General features: G+C 37.8%; 1 protein-coding gene across 13 annotated transcripts in view; it reads right to left on the bottom strand.

Annotated features, from left to right (window-relative positions):
- Positions 1 to 20,154, bottom strand: part of ANO4 (anoctamin 4) — a 433,131-nt gene that overhangs the window by 202,691 nt on the left and 210,286 nt on the right. For 9 of the 13 annotated variants that reach the window (XM_018048154.1, XM_018048157.1, XM_018048153.1 and 6 more), the window contains one exon: positions 7,160 to 7,264. The exons of the other annotated variants lie outside the window; for them this stretch is intronic. In XM_018048154.1, coding sequence (XP_017903643.1) covers positions 7,160 to 7,264 — 105 coding nt within the window. The remainder of the gene's footprint in view (positions 1 to 7,159; positions 7,265 to 20,154) is intronic. 13 annotated transcript variants of the gene reach the window in all.

Here is a 20,154-nt window from a genome sequence, read left to right as displayed (position 1 = left end):
GCAATTGGAAAAACACAGCAGATGTTTATTTTAGACTGTGTTAGAAACAATCTAAAAGAGAGGAAGAAATAAATACCAAAAAAATCAAAGAGTTCAACTCACGGCTCTTTCAAAAAAAAAAAACCTCACTTCGGCATTATAGTTCTTTAATCTTGACACTTTCTGAGGCAGAGAAAATAAAGTGAAATTATAGGTCACTGAAGAAGACATGAAAGGGCTGTGTGCAGTATAATCTGAGTTTCTATATTTGTTCTGCAGAGTGTCAGTTCATTATACTATTGATATTTTTATCCTGAGTTCCAAATGATTACATCTGATACTCAGAGTTCTGAAGGTATTATATACTGACCTCATAGCCTCATTAGAAAATTAAAAAATAGGACACCTCCAGGAATAATTTAGAATAATAAAAAAAATTGTTCATGTCTCAGTTTGAACACTGACCTGGCTGTTTTATACCAGCTCATCTATACATCTAGAGTCCCTTTCAGATGAAGGCCCAAGATGGCTCCAAACTTGACACAAGGGCTAGCAAATAGGAAGTGCTCAATGCCCATTTTAAAATAAATAAAAGTTAGCTTAAGATTATATCAATTGCCTTTTTTCCCTTTATTCTAACTACCTCAGTGCCATTACCTGCAAGAATCTGTTTTTCTCTTGAATTCAGAGCTCAAATAGGAAGGATGTGGAAGGGACTACAATTTATTCAGAGCTGACTGTGTATGAAGAATTGTGAGGTCTGTTTTCTCCTTTGATCTTCAGAACACCTTGCAGGACAGGTAATACGAGAAAGAAGCCAGGTTCAAAGATGCTAAGTATGCTCACACAGCTCATAAGTGACAGAGATGAATTCCAACCCAGTTCTGACTCCCAAATGCAGGCTCTTTCCAGCCAGCTCCTTGTTTTTGTGGAAGGCATTCTACTCTTCTTAAATCCTGTTTGGTTTCAAGAACAGGAAGTCATTTCACCAGCAAACAATTATCTTGTCACAATTTTAACACTGATCTGAATCAAGCTAGACTTCACAGCTGTAGCCTGACAAATCTGATGCTTTTAAAAATTTAACAAATAGATCAAATTAAATGCTTTTAAAAATCTAGGAAAACACACAGCAGCACAGCACAGCTTTGAGCCACTGGAATTTTAAAAACCAAATTTATATGGCACTAGCAAGCCTAGGACCCTCTAGATGTTCATTACTCTTCAAATGAATTTGCAGAGGCAGCAGAGGCTGCCTGCTAAACCAAGAAGAAGAGGGTCTAATTTAGAATATTTAAAATAAATAATTGGAAAAGACATAAATCCTTCCTTATCTGGCTTTATTCCTTTCTAATAGGCCAGTAGTTTTCAAAGTGTGTTCCCTGGAACCCCAGGATTCTTTGGAGGAACTTCAGAGGCCACGGAAGGGGCACAAAGGAAACTGAGTGGGAAAGTCCTATACCTTTTACCCCCCACCAACTCCAGATAGCTCAGTTATCTGTCCTAAACACTGAAGATATACGTAAAAATATATTAGGGACAAAATAACAGATTCTGCAGCTTTAAAAAGTTTGGATACCTCCACTAGTGTATTAGGCAACAATTAAACAGGCATGTTAACACTTCCCCAAACAAAAATTGGGATAAGAAAGCTGGAGTCCTCATAGTTATAGATCTGAGAGCTGGCATTTTTTTTCTGCCTGAAAAATTTACTTGAAATACTTTAAGATTCACAATGCCTTTAAAAAAAACAACAACACAAGTCATGAGATTTTTAAAAATGTGTGGTTATAAAATTTTTTTCCATTGGCATTTCCTGGCTTGTAAAGATACCGTTTTTAAAACAGAGCATACACGACAGCATGGGGGTACCCACAGCACACTCTATAATGGGGCCAAGATCATTAAGTTGCTCCCAAGACAGCATGTTTCTTACGAAGAGCTCTTCACATAGCTGCTCCATTCTAAAAAGCAGACAGACACTTTGGTCATTCTATAACAAGGAGTCTAATGATGGTACCTCTTTCAACCCTGCAAATGCTGTTTAGAGAAGAACTGTGTACCTAATCCAAGCTTTGCTCAATAGCCGTGGTTCCCTTTTTCACAACTAGAAACAAGGTCAGTGATGTTCTGCATTAAAAATCCTAAAGTCTACTGGCCATAACTGCCCTTTCTCTGGAAAGAACATGAGCTTTGGATTTAGACAAGCCTGAGTTCAAACACTAGTCCTGCCACTTACTATTCGATTGGATTCTGTAACTTGTTCAAGCTTTAATATAAGTGGGAATAAGAAAATGTACCAGAGAGGGCTGTTGCGAGGAATGAAGACAAGGTGGCCACCAGTAAGTCTACAGTGCTTACTGTGTGCCAAGCACTAAGGGCTTTGCATAGATTGTCTATAACTACCTCCCTTTCACTGATACGGAAATTAGGGCAAAAAGAGTTTAAGACTAAACAAAATAATACAGGTAGTTGCCTTACTGGATGTCTAATGGCTATCAGTTCCTTCCTCTCTCTCATCTTCCCCTTTGCAACAGCATGGCCATATGAATTAAAAATACAATGGTAAATCAGGGATCAAGAAAGTGGATTGAGAATGACTCACTGGATGTCACTGAGAAACGACTCAGTCTCCTCACCCACAGAGCAAGAGTATCACCAATCTGGGAGTAGCTTTATGACTGCATAGGGACACTGCAGGCATAATGGTCTTCCCTAGTAGCTCAGCTATAAAGAATCCGCCTGCAATGCAGGAGACCCAGGTTCAATTCCTGGGTGGGGAAGATCCACTGGAGAAGGGATAGGCTACCCATTCCAGTATTCTTGGGCTTCCTGGTGGCTCAACTGGTAAAGAATCCTCCTGCAATGTGGAAGACCTGGGTTCAGTCCCTGGGTTGGGAAGATCCCCTGGAGAAGGGAAAGGCTACCCACTCCAGTATTCTGGCCTGAAGAATTTCATGGACTGTATAGTCCATGGGGTTGCAAAGAGTCCGACATGACTAAGTGACTTTCACTTCATTTCACAGCATAACAATCACCCAATAATCTTTAAAGCCTCCCAGTTCTCCTTCCAAATACTTTGCTATTTGCTCTCTTTCCCTCCCAAGTAGATTAGAATCTAATGGACTTTATCACAATCAAGTCTGCCAGGGTATGAATGCCTCTTAAGAGTCCCCAGAGTCTGTATAGCGTTGGTCTTCTATATCCATGGGTTTCCCATCTGAGAATTCAAAGAACCCGTCTGCAGTGGACAGTTTCATTTCAGTCACTGCTGACATTCCCATGCCTCACCCTCAGATATCCAGAACCGCACAAAGGTTCCAGAGGTTTTATAAACGGCAGAACATCTACTGGGATGACTCAGGTCTCCATGCCACACTGGCTACTGCTGAGCTGTCCCCTTTGCGAGTCTATAGTGGAATTCATTCACTAAGGCGTCAACAAAATTTACTGAGCAAGGGGCCGGCAGAAGATGAGATAGTTAGATAACATCATCGACTCAGTGGACATGAGTTTGAGCCAACTCCAGGAGACAGAGGGAAGGACAGAGGAGCCTGGGGTGCTGCAGTCCATGGGGTTGCAAAGAGTTGGACATGACTTAGCAACTGAACAGCAACACCCACACTCCACACTCTGCTCAAGGTACCAGGTATATGACAAAGAAACGGGATGATGAGACTCCTGCTTTCCCAGAGCCTCCAAATTCCCTGATCACTGAAGGATCTGTTCCTTCCTCAGGCTGGAGAATCTCAGTCATGGTTGGCAGTTCAGGTGGCCCACGTGCAGTCGCCCAAGGTACGCAACACAGCATTCTCTCTCTTCCCCTCCACCTGCAAGACGCCATGCTACCTCTGCAGGATACTCCGAGGGAGCTAGCTGGTCTTGGGAAATTCTCATCTCCTCTCTCTGCCTCCTCCCTCCCTCCCTCTCTCCTTCCCTCTCCACCTACCTAAGCATCAAGCACTTAGAATCTCAGGCTTTCAGATACCAAAAGGCAGGAAATTTAGGTAACACAGAACTGTTGAAACAAAGGCACTCAAGGGACTTGGCTGCTATGCTGGGATGGGGAGTGAATGGCGAGAATAAAAAGGGAGGGAAAAATAACATCAGTGAAAAACTACACACTCAAACACAAATATCCCTTTACATTAGACCACCAAATATAAATGCTTTCCTACTACAAAGTAACTAGGTTGGTTTCATTTCGAATAAGACAAAATTTTTCCTGACTTGAACTGTGCACCAAAAAGGTTCACCACACAGTGGCTGGCATATGACAGGCGAGATGGATACGAGAAAGGATGGATAAAATAAGTCTTTCCTTCCTTATAAGCCATATATCTGATATGAGGGAAGTTGAAAAACAACTTATGGATGGTTAGCCACTCTGAGACATCTTGTTTTGAACAGATGAAGCTATACTTAGGGCATAAGCAACAGAAAAAATTGTAAATGTATTGTACAACATAGAAGCATGGAGAAGGAATTCTTGCATCAAGATGTAACACAAGAATAAAACTGTAAAAATCCAAAGTAGTTCACTTTTTCCTAAACATTATTATTTCACTTTTTATTTAGCACAACAAGGGCTGACACAAGGAAATACTGACTCTATCATATATTAATCATATAGCCTCAGGATGCATATGCACTTTTAAAATGAAGGCAATAGTATCTACTATTACTAATGGCCATTTTAATAATGACAAGAGACAGTCAAGGGAGCGCACTTACCATGATGGCTGCTAAGACGTTGAAGAAATATTTGAAACCTGTGTGTATGCACACACACACACACACACACACACACACACACACAGTGTTCTAGCCCAATCTTGAAGATCATACAAATCATACAAAAACATCCACAAAATCCTAAGAAACAGTGAAATCTTTCCATTATCTTGTTAATCCCAATTAATAAGTTTGTAGTAGACAATGAGTTTTACTGATGTTCAAATCCTGTATTTTTTACATTTTTTATATATCAGTCTCTCAAAGATTTCTATAAATAACCATCTAAGGTACAGTCCCTTGAAGAACCACACTATGTGATTTTAGACTCAGAAATTTCAATGACCTGGTTAAACATCTGAATCATATTTGGAGTCTCTAGTTAGAGATTGAAGGTAGAGAAACGGCCCAAATCTTTCTCACCAGAGATGCCCCAGACTGTGTGGGTAGCTTCCCAAACCTACTTAGCATAAAACTTTGCTTTTTAAACAAGAAAATAAACAGGTTAAATTCTCAAACATTGGAAGATTCTTAAACCTATAAAAATTGTGTTAAAATGAAATAATATTTCCTTTTTATTTTTAAATTTAAATATTAAGTACTCACAAACTTATACTCTTCTATTCACAGAGGGGTCACCCATTCTAAACTATAAAACAGTTAACATCATAAACAAGTGAGTTTTTACTAAGATGTGCTAACAAAAAATACTATAAAAATAATTTTATGAACACTTAGTTCACTTTGACAGAAGCTCATTCAGCCCCAAAAAAGTTCAAGTTCATTGCCTGCACTTGCACAGAAGCCAACATTCATCATTTATTAGAAAATAATCCTTTCAGCAATGTGTAATCTATCATCTTTCAATCAAATGAAGTAATTACATAATTTTATAACTTTCCGTGAAAAGTTAATTTCTCTCCAATGTCTACTAATTTGATTTTTATTCTCCTGGGGAAATTTTTTTTTTTTTTTAATTCAGCAACCGAGTATGAAGGGATTCCCCACCCAGAACAAATACTTGGTCCTTTTAAGTTTTCATTAAAGGTATTTCTCTTGGAAGCAGTCTCATTTTCAATTTCAGGTCCTTTCTCACCTCGGTGTTTACTGAACACATTTCTGAAAGAATTAAAGGAAGGTGGAGACCCTCCTTTCTAAGTTGGTTTCCACTATTTATCTTTTTGACATTGGCACTGACCTTCTTCCATCCTAAACTGTCCTACTTGTGAAGTAGATATATTAATTATCTCGTAAGATCAGCGGGGGCTGGGGGGGCGGTAATTTAATGACAAAAGAGGATAAACAGAATTAAAATGCTTAAAACTATTCATAAGAAAATAGAGAAATAGAAATATAATTTAGAAATCTATATTCCATTGCAGAGAAATGCAATGTCACAAAACTCAAAGTAGCAAAAATTGCAAATCTGAACCCTTCAAATCCAATATTAAATAACACTATTTGATATTGAAAGAGGAGCATAATTACCAAGAATTAGATCTCTGTTAGTGAAACACAAATGTTAATGAGTTAGTTTGTGATACCACATCCCCCACCCTCAATGCTAAACCTGTAACTCGAGCAAATGTATTGCTTATGATAAAGTTCTTGGTGAAAACTATGTAACATAAAATAAAGGAAGAAGGGTAAACCCTGACTAATCAAAATGGTTAGAAAAAGGAATTTACTTCTTGGTCACAGCACTGCATCAATGACTTCATATACCCATTTTGAAGAATAAATTCCTGATTCTGGTTTACTGCATCAACACACTTCCTACTACTGATACTTGAGCGAAGGAATATTATTCCGGTGTCTTAAAGATTTTTCTTTGACTATGATTAACCAAGGAATTTAAAAAATTATAAGGGCCAGTGATTTACTAAATATTATAGCATACTAGGAGAAGGCAATGGCACCCCACTCCAGTACTCTTGCCTGGAAAATCCCATGGACACAGGAGACTGGTGGGCTGCAGTCCATGGGGTCGAGAAGAGTCGGACATGACTGAGTGATTCACTTTCACTTTTCACTTTCATGCATTGGAGAAGGAAATGGCAACCCACTCCAGTATTCTTGCCTGGAGAATCCCAGGGATGGGAGAGCCTGGTGGGCTGCCATCTATGGGGTCGCACAGAGTCGGACATGACTGAAGCGACTCAGCAACAGCAGTAGCAGCATAGCATACTAAGATCTTATAATCCCTCTACAGTTTTCCCACCAGGCGTCATCAAAGACCCCAGTACTATGTGGCTCAGTTTCACAAATCAAACTGGCATTTTACTAACCACCTCTTCTGGTCTCAAAATTATTTTACACAGTATCTCTTTTAAGACATCATTTTATTTTAAAGCTCCATATCTAAGGTTTCTAGTTTTATTACCCCTCCCAAGTATTATAATTGTTTCTCCTTTCATGGTGAATTTAAAATTGGAGTGAAACTTACTTTCTTGTATTGCATTAAGAATCTCTGTAAAGTCCACATCACTCCTTGGCCCGTCAGGTAGTATTTGCATATCCAGCTGGTAGCTTTGCAAATCCACACCTCCTTCTAGAGAAACGAAAGATATTCTTGGAGTTTGCACTAGTTATCAGACAGCCCAGTATCAGGGTCCCAAGGAGAAGTAATGTCAAAATCTAAATGAACAGCCAACAGCAGGCTGGTTTGCCAATGGATCCTCCCACTTGGACAAATGACTTTTTAAAAATGAGCAACATTTCAGCCATTTGCCTCTTATGGGACCAAAAAAGTTTAATTGTATTTCCAAGGCAAAAATAAGGCAATTACTTTATTAAAATACCACCTACTTCATAGAATTTATGGATGATTTCCTAGGTGGGGAATATAGCATGCTGACCTCCACCCAAGGACACTTAAAATTATTCTCAGCTTCTACCGGGTTAAAACAGAACATTATACACTAACACTTTGTGAGACCATTTTCCTTAAAATAATAGTAATTTATCCAAAAGACAGGATTCAATATTCCTGATATCACAGAAAAAAGGTATCAATTTTTTCACAGGTGGACTTCCCCTGCTATTATCATTACTTTTCAATTATACCAGAATATTATAATTTATTCTATGAAGTAGTTAAGACTCTTGCTTGGTTTGCCAGATGTATTTTTGGTGTGTTCTAAAGAAAGAAAAATTTTTATGTTGCTCTGCACACCTATAGTTCCCTGAAGGAAGTCAAAGAAACCAAGATATCAAAAAGTAGCTTTATTGTTAACAATAATAAACCTCTAAATGCTTCTAAAATAAACTAAGAATTGGATGAGTCTGGAAGGACTAAATATCAGTGCTAAAATAAATAGAGAGCCTGATAAATAGAATGGGGCACACTCTAGCTTCCAAAATTTTTGTAGAAATAATTCTTTCATAAGCCCAGTAATTATTCTCAGCTTTGAATTAAAACTAATTATACCCCTAAAACTCAAAAAGAATAAGACACAGTTACTATCTTATAACAACATTCATTCTGGGAAGGAAATGGACACAAGTAATTATAACAGGCTTCCCTGGTGGCTCAGATGGTAAAGAATAGGCCTGGAATGCAGGAGACCCAGGTTCAGTCCCTGGGTTGGGAAGATCCCTGGAGAAGGAAATGGCAACCCACTCCAGTATTTGTGCCTGCAGAATTCCATAGACAGAGGGGCCTGGTAGGCTACAGTCCACGGGGTTGCAGAGAGTCAGACATGACTGAGCAGCAAACTATAATAGAAAGGTGAGTTTTAGGAGGGCAGGAACTTTTGTCTGCATGCTGTAATCCATCACTTAGAACAGTGTCTATTACAACTAATGTAGATGGACGGAATTAACAAGGTTATGCAGTACTTATGAAACAAAGGCAGCAGAGCCACACACACATAAAGCTATTAAGCTCCGATTCTGCAGGCAGACAAACCAGCATTCAAATTCTTATTTAGGAAACCTTGAATCTCTCTAGATCTTAGTTTCCTCATTGATGAAACAGGGGTGATAGTAACAGTTACCTGGAACAGCAATGAAGACTAAATGAGGTCATGCATGAAGAGCTCTTAGTTGTCACACAGCACTCAGTACATGGAGGCCATTACTCTTTTCCTTTTAGAATTTTATTTATATGTTTATTTTTGGCCGTGCTGGGTCTTCAATGCTATGTGGACTTTACTGTGTTGGCCATTACCCTTACCATCCATTATGTTTATTAAAGCAGCTACAGGTTTTTTAAGCTATAGATTTATTAAAGCAACTACAGGTAGTTCTTTTAGGTTTCTACAGAAACTACCTAGCTATTGAGGAATGAGAAGGAATCCATAAGTCAGTTATTTGGGACCAGCATGCATTTAAGTGATAGTCCAGCAATGCAGACATAGTGGTGAATTTTTAAGTGCGTGCAAGCAGTTGCCTGTTTATAAAGTCTGAAGTTACCTGTGAGATTAAGCTTCTCGATAGAAAAAACAAAGGTGTCTTCCTGCTGGTCTAGAATTTGAATGCACTATCTGCTTTCTTCCCTCCCATGGTCAGCTACCTTGAATAGGGAGGGAAAAGTTCTGATGCTTTTCAATCTCTGCTTAGGCTAATCACTGTGCACAATAACCAGAGACCCAAAGACCTCACAATGACATTGACAGAAAGAAAAAAAAAAAAGAATATTCAATACTACTTTTCAGCCAGACTCTGTGCCACTTACTTTATTATCTCACTTAGTTTTCACTCTAACCTTGAAAGGAGATGCAATAAGAAATAGTAATTTACCCAAAAATGTTACTAAGTTGTAAAGACATAATACCAACCCATGCTCTTAACTAGTCTTTAAAACTACTCATATCCAAGCAGTCACAAATACAGGTTGCTAGAAATGAGAACATTGAACACTTTTTACTGGATTCCAATAGTTCAGGATATACCAATATTCAGGACTTTGGGCCAGGACCAAAGTCATTACATAACCTAAGAAGCAAATGACTTCTAAAAGTGGACTGATAAACAGAAGCCCGATTTATTTACTTGGTATCTGTCATTGGAGTTCATAAACTCATCAAGTAGTAGTTGTGACCATTAACTAAATTAAATAACTATGATTTATCATAACTAAAATTCCAGTTTTTGTTAGAGGACAGGTAGGAGCAGAGGAAGTCACAAAAGAAGCAACATAAAAAGGCATTCAGATCCAAGACTGTCTTTAAAGAATATTAAAGACATGGAAAAGAAAAAAGTGAAAAAAGTAGATACAAGCATACAGATAAATATATAGATGTCTCAAGTATACTAAAAACCACACTTTTTTATCTGATTAGAAAAAGGAAGAAATATTCCATTGGGTACAAAAGCTCTCTGAGCTGTGAAATGATGGGTATTTTTTGTTTTATTCATTATCTTTCCTATGTTTTTCACAATAAGCAACATATTTTAGTTTTAAAGTTATTTAAAAATTCAGATTGTACCAGTAGAGGATATTCAGCATTTAAAATTCAGAATTCAAGACAAACTATGGATGTTAAACCATTAGGGACTAATTTAATAAGAGATTTTCTAAATTACTACAATTCTTAACCTGTGTAAGTCAAATAGCTCTAAATTACCTGATGCAACGCTCTCTTCACAGTAAACATTAGGATTGCATTTAGAATCCCTAAAATACAAGGCCTTTTTATTCCTTTGCTCTCAAAGAAATACAAAATACACTTTCATAAAACATAATGCTGTGGAATTTCTGGCAGTAAGTCACTCCCTAAAATCTAAGATGATGAAATAGGGAATGCTGTAAAATAAGAACTTTTGTAACCTTTGCTAAATGGAGAGTGATCACTGTACAAGGATATTTTCAAATGAATCCTTCAAGGTGACAATCTTCATCTTCAGCACATACTGCCCAAGTGAAACAGACTGAATAACTTCAATATACAGGAAGTGTGTGTCTACTTTGGACTTCTGATATTTAATTATTTATTGCTAGTCCTGTAGCACTGGTGGATTTCTGAAAGTTGAGAACTGGACTCCTTCCTATGGTCACGGATGTCTCTGACTTTGAGTCAAAACACAAAACTGAAAAAACTAGGCAAGAAGGTGAAGGTGTCATGGTTCCAAACTGAAGGCCCTCAGTAACTGACATATAACTAAGTCAATCCCAAGAAAAGTAAACAAGGTACCTTCTAGAGGGAAGCTAAAAACATACCTGAAGTTGTGGAGAACCTACTAGATAATTTCTAAAAATCAAAAGTAGGTACAAAATTCATGTGATCTCCAAATTTGCCTTTATCTTTTCTCACACTGAATTGACAGGAGTGATTATATTCAAATCTTAACTGCGATCTGTAGTACAAGTGAAGTGGAAAGCAATTTCAATAAAAAGCAACCTTGATAACACATTTAATAAAACATCTTTGGCTGAGGAAACATCTTAAAAACTCATTTTAGATTTGTACCTAGCTTATGGGGAATTTAGCTAAATTCTTATATGCTAAAGGAACTCCCCCTCAAAGCTTCAAATATGAGCTTCTCAATTAGCAAATATGTTGATGCCTCTCCCATCCCATCCCTGTCTATAGAAATCCCTTCCACTTTTACGACCCATCCTGAATGTTCTATGTTTCAAGCCATTTCCTGATCCTAAAAAGTAAATACCATTTCCCAATCCTAACAAGTAAATACCATTTCCCACTCACTAAACCCCTGTAGTTATCTATATTGTATCTTTTCTACAGTACATATTTTCCATAAAAAATTAGGTAAAGTATGTAGCACCGTGTAGACACAGACAAATCTGAGTTCCTAGTCCTCCCCGTCTAGGTTTCCTCCTCGTTTCTAGCATCTCTGACTGCACTGTAACCTGATGAAGGCTTGGCACCAAACTGCATCCACCTTTTCGTTTCCTACAGAACTCAAGACAAGGCCTTGAACATATTAGTTGCTCAGTTAATGCTCTTTTACTACAATTTCACATGACTAGCAACAGCAGTAGACATAGACTAAGAACACATCCCAGTTTTCCTGTCTTGTCCGCAACTTTAACACCTCCTGATAGTCATCTATAGATGACTATGAAAGGCATATTCTAAATCATACATTTGCTCTTTTCGGTAAAATCTTTTTAAATTTTTGTCAAATAATAAAGAAAACCTTCAAATACCAAACGGCTTAAAATGAAAATCAACAATAGACAATTCTAACCTTTTTTCAATCCCAATCCTATTTCCCCAGTCCAATCACTTTTAAGAGTTTCTGTTTTTACCACTTTTGGACCTCTTCATGGGAGTACTTGTTGTGTCTTGATCAATTTTATACAGTTGACCCTAGAACTGCACAAGTACACTTATATGGCAATATTTTTTAAGAGTAAATACGACAATACTTAACAGTGGTTAAGTGGGATAGAAGTTTGAATCCATAGATGTGGAGGAATCTCAGATTTGGAGGTACAGTCATAAGTTAATTATACAAAGATTAACCACCATCACAACCCCATTATTTAAGGGTCAACTGTTTGTTACATAGTTTTCTGCTATGATACAAGACAATATCCCCTTGCCCCTCACCCACCTGTTTACCAGTTATTCTATTTTATCACCTTTGTTTAGTGGCTTTAAATCAATTACTTAAAATTCAACTTCTTTGTTCAATCAAATAGAGGTGATCTTATATTTGTAACAAACACAAGGTGATATAAAAAGCATATTCTTCTGGAGGATTCTAACACTGGAAACTCTAGATTTACATGTGGGATATTCCACTGGTTCTGGAAAAACTTTCCATCTGTTTTTCTTCATTTATAGGGCTTACCAAACTCTATTTAGTGTACCATAAGCTAAAACACCTTCAAAACAGAAGATGCTTCATTCATGCTATTGTAAAAAGAAACACAAATCCCACTCTTTCTTTATTAGTGTTGCCTAACTATAAATCTGGTGATACTGCAAGATCATTCTTTTACAGAAGAAAGCTAGGCTTTGTGTTAGTAGGAATACACAGATTGATTCATCCACATTCGTCACTATAAAAGCTAAATATGTTTCCTCTAATGATTAACACGGAGTAGTTTTAAGGACCCAATTCTGGACTAAATCATGAATGGAGAACCTTTAGCTAACAGTGGGTGGATGTTTCTCAGGTCTAAAATGGAAATAATAATCCCATTGCTTCAGTTAGTAATGGCTGACCTTCAGCAAAATTACCTCTGTTTCCCAGGATTGGCAAGACAGTGATCTCCTAAGTTATAAAGAATGCCTGTGCTAAGAGGGCCTAGAAACCAGAGCTGCAAAGCTCCAAATGGCAGGAACGATTTGTGCAGAAGTCTAGGCAGGGCTCCATGGGGGTCTTCCAATCTCCTAGAGGCTGAGGTCTGTTGCTATGACAACAGGGACTCTTGCAGAGAAAGGGAAGAGAGAAGCTCAGGATTAGGAGGGGTTATAGAATAGAATAGAAACCATGCCAGTTTCAAAATCACTATAATGTTGCTTACTCTCTTAACTTGCACAATACATACACAGAAGGGCCTGAGATGAATGTATGAAGCAGAATGACCTTGCAAGACAACAAACTTCATGAGAGCCAGGGCTCTGTCCACCTTGGATATCAGTCTCTAATCTCTAACTCTGGGAATTAAGTAAGCACAGTAGAAGCTTACTATTAACTGTCTATCTACCACAACTACTTAGGTTGGGGTAGGGCTGATGTCATTGGTTATAGTTGTATGATCTTGAGTTAGTAGTTATTTAAACCTCTCCTAAATATAAAACTATTTGAAATAGACTTGTGCAGAAGATGCAGTTCTAAATTCTATTAAAATACAATACTCTTCCCAGAAATAATTGTCTTTGTGTAGCTTTTTTTCATTCACTTTGTATGTTCAAATGGTTGTGAAAAGATTCTTTAGAAAATTCTCTCTAAATATATTCATGCTCCTGCTCAGTGGTATCTGACTCTTTGCAACCCCATGAGCTATAGCCCACCAGGCTCCTCTGTCCATGTAATTTTCCAGGTAAGAAAATTGGGTTTCTATTTCCTACTCCAGGGGATCTTCCCAACCCAGGGACTGAAGCCATGTCTCTTGTATCTCCTGCATTGGCAGGCAGATTCTTTATACCATTGTGCCACCTGGGAAGCAATAAATGTATTATATAGGTCAAAATATGTGCATATGTATAGCACCAAAGGGGAAAAAGTGAACACTACTAAGAGAAGAATTTGGCATATATTTTTAGAAAACAATTTTGTTACTCAGCAAATGATAGCAAGGAGCACAGATCCCAATCCCCACATTTCAAGGCTCAAAATAGCTTGTTTTCCTAAGCACCCCTCTATTTACTAAACTCACATCACACATTTAAAAAATACTTTAAGAGGATGTGGTTCAGATGAAGGATGATTGGTGTTATTTCTAAACCACCATTTAGAAAGACACCACATTTACCTTCAAGGCAGTGAGAAATAAAAGAGTTCCAAAGTAGCTGGTTTTTCTCCCACATATTCTCAAAACCACATGGAAGATCTTGTCTTTCAGTCACACCAAAAATCCATTTCACAAACAGAAAAATAAATATATTTTTTCACCCCAGCTTGAGATCTATTCAAGAAGAACATTCAGATTCCTCAGGCTCAAGAAGTTGCAGGCATAATTCTCAATAAAATGTTTGTTTCCAGATAAGGTGATGAGAAAACACTAAATTTCACATTCAACTATTTTCATCCTCAAGGAAAAACCATTGGCTCAGTGAGAGAAGAAACACTCCTAAGAAACTGAAGACAAAGGTTTTAGCTAAAGGCCATCGATGACTAATTTGTACTTGTGGTCAAGTAACTTCATTTCCTGAGCCACAGTAAAATAGGGCTAATTCTGCCTCCCAGACTGCTGTGAAAACTCAGACAATGGAGCATTACCTAACAGAATGTGGTGGTATCATGATTATTATGTGGTCAAGATTAACCATATGATTATTCTTTCCTAATTTTTTTTCCTAAAGAATGAATTGAATTTTGACTTTCATTTTGAATAAGAATAAGAAACAGGTCAATGAAGAGACAAATCTTTCTTGGCTGGCTTTTTTCAAATCTCTCCTTAATTTTTTATTTTCTTCTTTTCCCCACAGCCTCTGGTACTGAAGTTAAACAGTATTCTGAAAGGTACTTGCTGAGTTGGTTCTGTTCCCTAACTTGAGATCAAGTCTTAACATGAGAGCCAGAAAGTAATCTTTAAAACTCAGGGAAATAGGAAGGAGTTTCATAATATTGGAACTAGAAAAAGGGAAGATGAAATGAGAAAGGTCTAAGCAACTACACTCCAATAAAAACTGAATTTAAGAAAAAAGAAAGGTCTAATGTGAAAGTGAAAGTGAAGTTGTTCAGTCTTGTCTGACCCTCAGCAACCCCATGGACTGTAGCCTAATAGGCTCCTCTGTCCATGGGATTTTCCAGGCAAGAATACTGGAGTAGGTTGCCATTTCCTTCTCCAGGAGATCTTCCTGACCCAGGGATTGAACCCCTGTCTCCTGCATTGTAGGCAGATGCTTTACCATCTGAGCCACCAGGGAAATAACTACACTCCAATAAAAATTGAATTTAAGAAAAAAGAAAGGTCTAATGTAGAGCAGAACAAAAAAGATGCTAGAAAGTGGACCATCACTGACATATCCAATAGAAAGAAACAATAACCCATTAAGGTGACTATGTGTGTTTTCAATGGAATCCTATGGGCCCTTCCTTGCTACACTAGGGTGGAATTATTACAGGGCTTTAAATTTAAATATTCCAAAGCTTTGTAATACAAACTTGCTAGAAATACTGCTACCAAGTTGACTGAAGAAGGTAATGAATGAATCAAACAACTGGACTTGGAATCCTGCCTCTGCCACTTACTGGCTGCATGTTTTGGGGCAAGTTACTTAAACCTTCCCTGTGCCTGAGATACCCCAACCACAAAATAAGGATGACAGCATGAGGATATTAGAGAAATTAAATGGAATGATGAATGGAAATAGCTTAACAGTTTTTGAGGTTGGGAATATGGTAGCATGCCCTTTCCATACAGAAAGTATAACAGTTTTTTAGGTTGGAATATGGTAGCATGCTTAATGATAGCTGTAATTATATTATTGTCAAACATTTAATACCCTTTGCATATAGAAAGTATAATAGTTATTCTAGTTCACTGAAAATAACAAAATCCTAAAGTTTCTCTCCTGCGAAATCAACTTGTACCAGCATTTAAATACCATATCTATATCAGGGGGAAATGATCATGTATAAAGGGGGACAGAGCTGCTTAGGCTTTTCAGTTCAGTTCAGTCGCTCAGTCGTGTCCGACTCTTTGTGACCCCATGAACCACAGCATGCCAGGCCTCCCTGTCCATCACCAATTCCCAGAGTCCACCCAAACCCACGTCCACTGGGTCAGTGATGCTAGACATTTATTTTGGGAAATAATGAAATATATTATCAAAACATCATTTTACCAACTCTAGAAGAGAATAAGGGACAAATTCTGTGACTAATGGCATTTCTTTAGGATTCTATAATGGGCCTATCAGGTAAAGGAAAAGCAATAGAAGAAGCATTTTCAATTTCACAAAGCTTCTAATTAATTCTATTTCACATGACACAGTCATAATACTGGGATAATTTGACTCCACACTCACTAAGGTTTACAGTTTCAAACTCAAATATTCATAATCAATGCTTCAGTTGAGTCTTCTTGATCCTTAAATGATAGTTCCAAGCCTGGTGCCATTTAATACTTTCATGATTTGCCCATAAAGGGAAATAGTATTCACTAATTATGAGTGGCTAAAAGATAAGGTCAAAATGAACTCGATACACAAGAGAAGTCTTTGAAACAATCAGAAGGAAAGACAAACCATATAAATACCAGGCGGAGGTGAACAGTTCCTGTGTCAGCACAGCATAAAGAGAAACCATCTAAATGTTGTCCTGGCACAAGTTAACTGGGAACCTGTCCTATGGTTCAAGAACCAAGTAAGAAATGATTCTGGGACATACTTTCAGGCTTCTGAACTTTGTCTATGATGACGGTGACAACAAATATCATTGCTTGCTCCTGGCACCTTACTGTGCCAAGGATCATATCAAGCATTCTACACGAATGGATTTGTTCTGTCATACATATCTCACAGTGTTAGGGTTGCCAGATATAACACACAAAAATATAGCGAGGCCAGGTAATTTGAATTACGAACAAATTAGTAATTTTTTTTAATCGTAAGTGTGCCCCATGCAATACTTCGGACGTACATCAAAAGATATTTGTTGTTTATCTGAAATTTAACTGTGAGTCCTGTATTTCATCTGGCAACCCTAACACTGTGAGATATGTATGAATATTCTCACTGTGCTGATGAGGAGACAGATTCAAAGAAATTAAGTTATTTGCCCAAGTCTGCAAAGCTATTAGGTAACATGTGAGTTTAAAACATCTAACAACAGAGCTTGCACTGATCACCAGTATAATGCACTCTTACTATGCTCTTTCCTATATCTGGATGGCCATCACCCTACCTTACTATAGAGGTCTTAGTTGAGTTTCAAAGTCCAAAATCATATGGCCTTTTGAATACTTCTTAAATCTTTGCCCTTGTTAAGAATGTTACCATAATTTTATTTACATCTTTATTCCATCCCTTAATACAATGAATTCTATTATAGCAGATTAAGCACAGGTCCCTGTATAATGGACATGCTTCCATATACACTTCCCTTTTGTAATGTCACTTCTATTTCATTTTGGGGAAGTGTCATTCCCTTACTGTGTGGAGTCCAAGTGGGTGGAGAAATCAAGGGGTCCTATCTCCTGCTCAAGGGAGACGTCTCCTGTCCTACCCTTTTATCTCTCACCGCTCTCTACCCAACCAAGGGAAAGGCACATGGCAAATAGGGATCTCTTCCAGGTCTTCAAAAACTGAGCCAAATGATGAAAACTAAGAAAAGTGGTAAGGGTTCATTTATTCCAGAAAGTCACATAGTTCTTTTATTGGTATCTGTTTCTTTTCCCAAGGCTAGTTCTCCAGGCTTTCCATCCATATCCTTGAAATTTAGATTTCTTCTTTGCTTGAATTAAATAATTGGTTTCAATTGTTTATAACCAAAGAGCCCTGACTGATGGTCTCTTTGGACGTGACTGTGAGCTCCCTAAGGTCCATGAGTGATAGAGTTCTACACCATTCCAGCCCCAAAGAGCTACCCTTCAAATAAATATTTGTTAGGACATGGTAGGCACTCAAAAATGCTTGTAAACTCAAAGAGGGATAAATGAACCGAAATTGTTCAGGGCTGATGACATAGAAGATCTGTAAAATTTTCTTGTTCTTTTCATGCTTAACAACCAGTCTGAGTGGGCTTTGGGAATCAAGATTATTAACTCTGTAAAAATTAGATGGATGACTTAATAGGCTTCACCATGACTAAAATGCATGTGCTGCTTCTAAGATCTATGACTCACTGCAAATAAGAAACTCAGTTTGAGAGCTCTTCTATAATCTCCCAAAGAGAACTATGATGCATTAGTAAAAATGGACACTAAACATAGAAGGATAGAATTGAAGTCATCATATGTATCTCAGTAATATGAATTTTAAATACACATATTTTCAAAATCAGGTTTCTGACTATAATATATTATGATTTTTCTTAATTATAATTCTATGCTAAGGAATGGCTTTATAGTTTCAACCAATAGCCAATGCCAGTAGGATTCAAGAATCTATGATAAAATTATGACAGATAAATGTAGTGATATGTTTTTAAGGTAAAAGTAGTGACAAGATATGTTGATATTACACCATTAGGAAACATCTTAATAACATTTCTTCAAATGTTTATTACATTAATATCAGTAGTGGATGTCAAAGACTGACTCTTCTGCCTCAATCAAACACAAACAGAATACTCTATACAATTCTGGGCAGTGTATTTCCAAAGGTGCAGCAATGAAGTAAAGATTTTTTCTAAGAGCAGAATGGGTAGGATGGTAAAAGAATGTGAAAACCATGTTGTCAAAGGAAGCATTGAAAAAACTAGGAAATGCTTCAGTTCGAAAATTGCTCAAGATATAAAAGGTCATCACTAAAAGAAATATAGATTTACTCTGTATGATTTCAGAATGAAAACCTATATCCAGTGAGTGGATTAGATTCCAAGTTCTGGGCAAGGGGGAGAGAAGTTCTGACCAGAAGGATCCAGAAAGGCTTTTAGGAGGAGGCAGAATTTGGGTTACATTTTGAGGAATGAGAAGGACTTAAGAGAGATTTACGGAGGTAGGGGCATTCCAAAAAGAGGGAGGAGCTTGAACAATGGCAGAAAAACGGGAGAGTAAAAGCCTACTTGAGAAATAGTGCAGAGCTGAGGATAAAGTAGAACAAGGCAGGTTATGGAGTATATAAAAGATATTCCAAGAAAAACAGGGAGAGGTGAGTTTGTAGAGGCTTCAAACAATTGGGCTCATAACACTGTCCTTTGTTCTAGACAAGCATTAAGATTTTTAAGCAGAGGAGGATTAAAAAGCGAACTTTAGAGTGGAGAACTTCAGGGTGGTCTGGAAAAATAAGAGAGCTATTGAAGGTCCCAACATTCAAAACCTTTCCACTGGGCCTTCCAGAATTCTATTCCCACCTGTCTTTTCTCAGATTGCTCTCTTTATCTTCTTGCTCTAAGGAAAGGCTGGCTCCTCCCAGAGGTCACTGCTTCCCATTGGCTCTTTCCTATGGTACTATTTTTATCCCACAGCCTTGACACCAAAGAATCTGGAGAAGGGAAGTATCTTCCTTGAGTCCTCAATGCCACCTTTAGACCACTGTTCTTCCCTCTTCCCTAAAGATCCCCAGCCTTGACTCTGAGGTTGTTTTATTATATCACCTTTTCTCCACCATCACTGCACCCACCTGCTGCCTTCCAGATCATGTTTCCTCATTTCCTGATGAGGTTAACTCCTGGCTTTTTGTCATTCTCCCAAAACTATTCAATTTCAATGTCTATGCAGATGAGCTTTCTTAAACCCTTGCCTCTCATTCCCTGAGAATTATTTTCTCCACTGATCTTGCCCTCCACCATATTACACTAACATCATACCCTACCTTGACCTCGCCATTACTAATAACAGCAATGCCCTCCTTAATATCAGTGCCCTCATTCTACTCTCTGATTACCCCCTCTTATCTTTTCAGCTCTTCTTCCCCTAACTTAACCTCAACACCCCTTCAACCCCTCTGGGACCTCCAACAAAGTGATCCTATCAACTATCCACTGAAACTCAAGCCCCTGGGTGTCTTCACTCCCTTTTGTACCAAGCTTACATGATCAGTTGTTATCATTATTCTCTCTAATGCACCTCTGGTTCCCCTTCTCTTTTCCCAATTCCTTGGCAAAATCACAATCCTGAACTAAAGACAACTCTACATATGTTCGGCTCTTCCCTGGTGGCTCAGATGGTAAAAGCCTCTGCCTACAATG

Source organism: Capra hircus, chromosome 5 (genome assembly GCF_001704415.2).
Source record: "Capra hircus breed San Clemente chromosome 5, ASM170441v1, whole genome shotgun sequence".
Classification (NCBI taxonomy): Eukaryota; Metazoa; Chordata; class Mammalia; order Artiodactyla; family Bovidae; genus Capra; species Capra hircus.
This window is presented reverse-complemented; position numbering and strand designations above follow the sequence as displayed.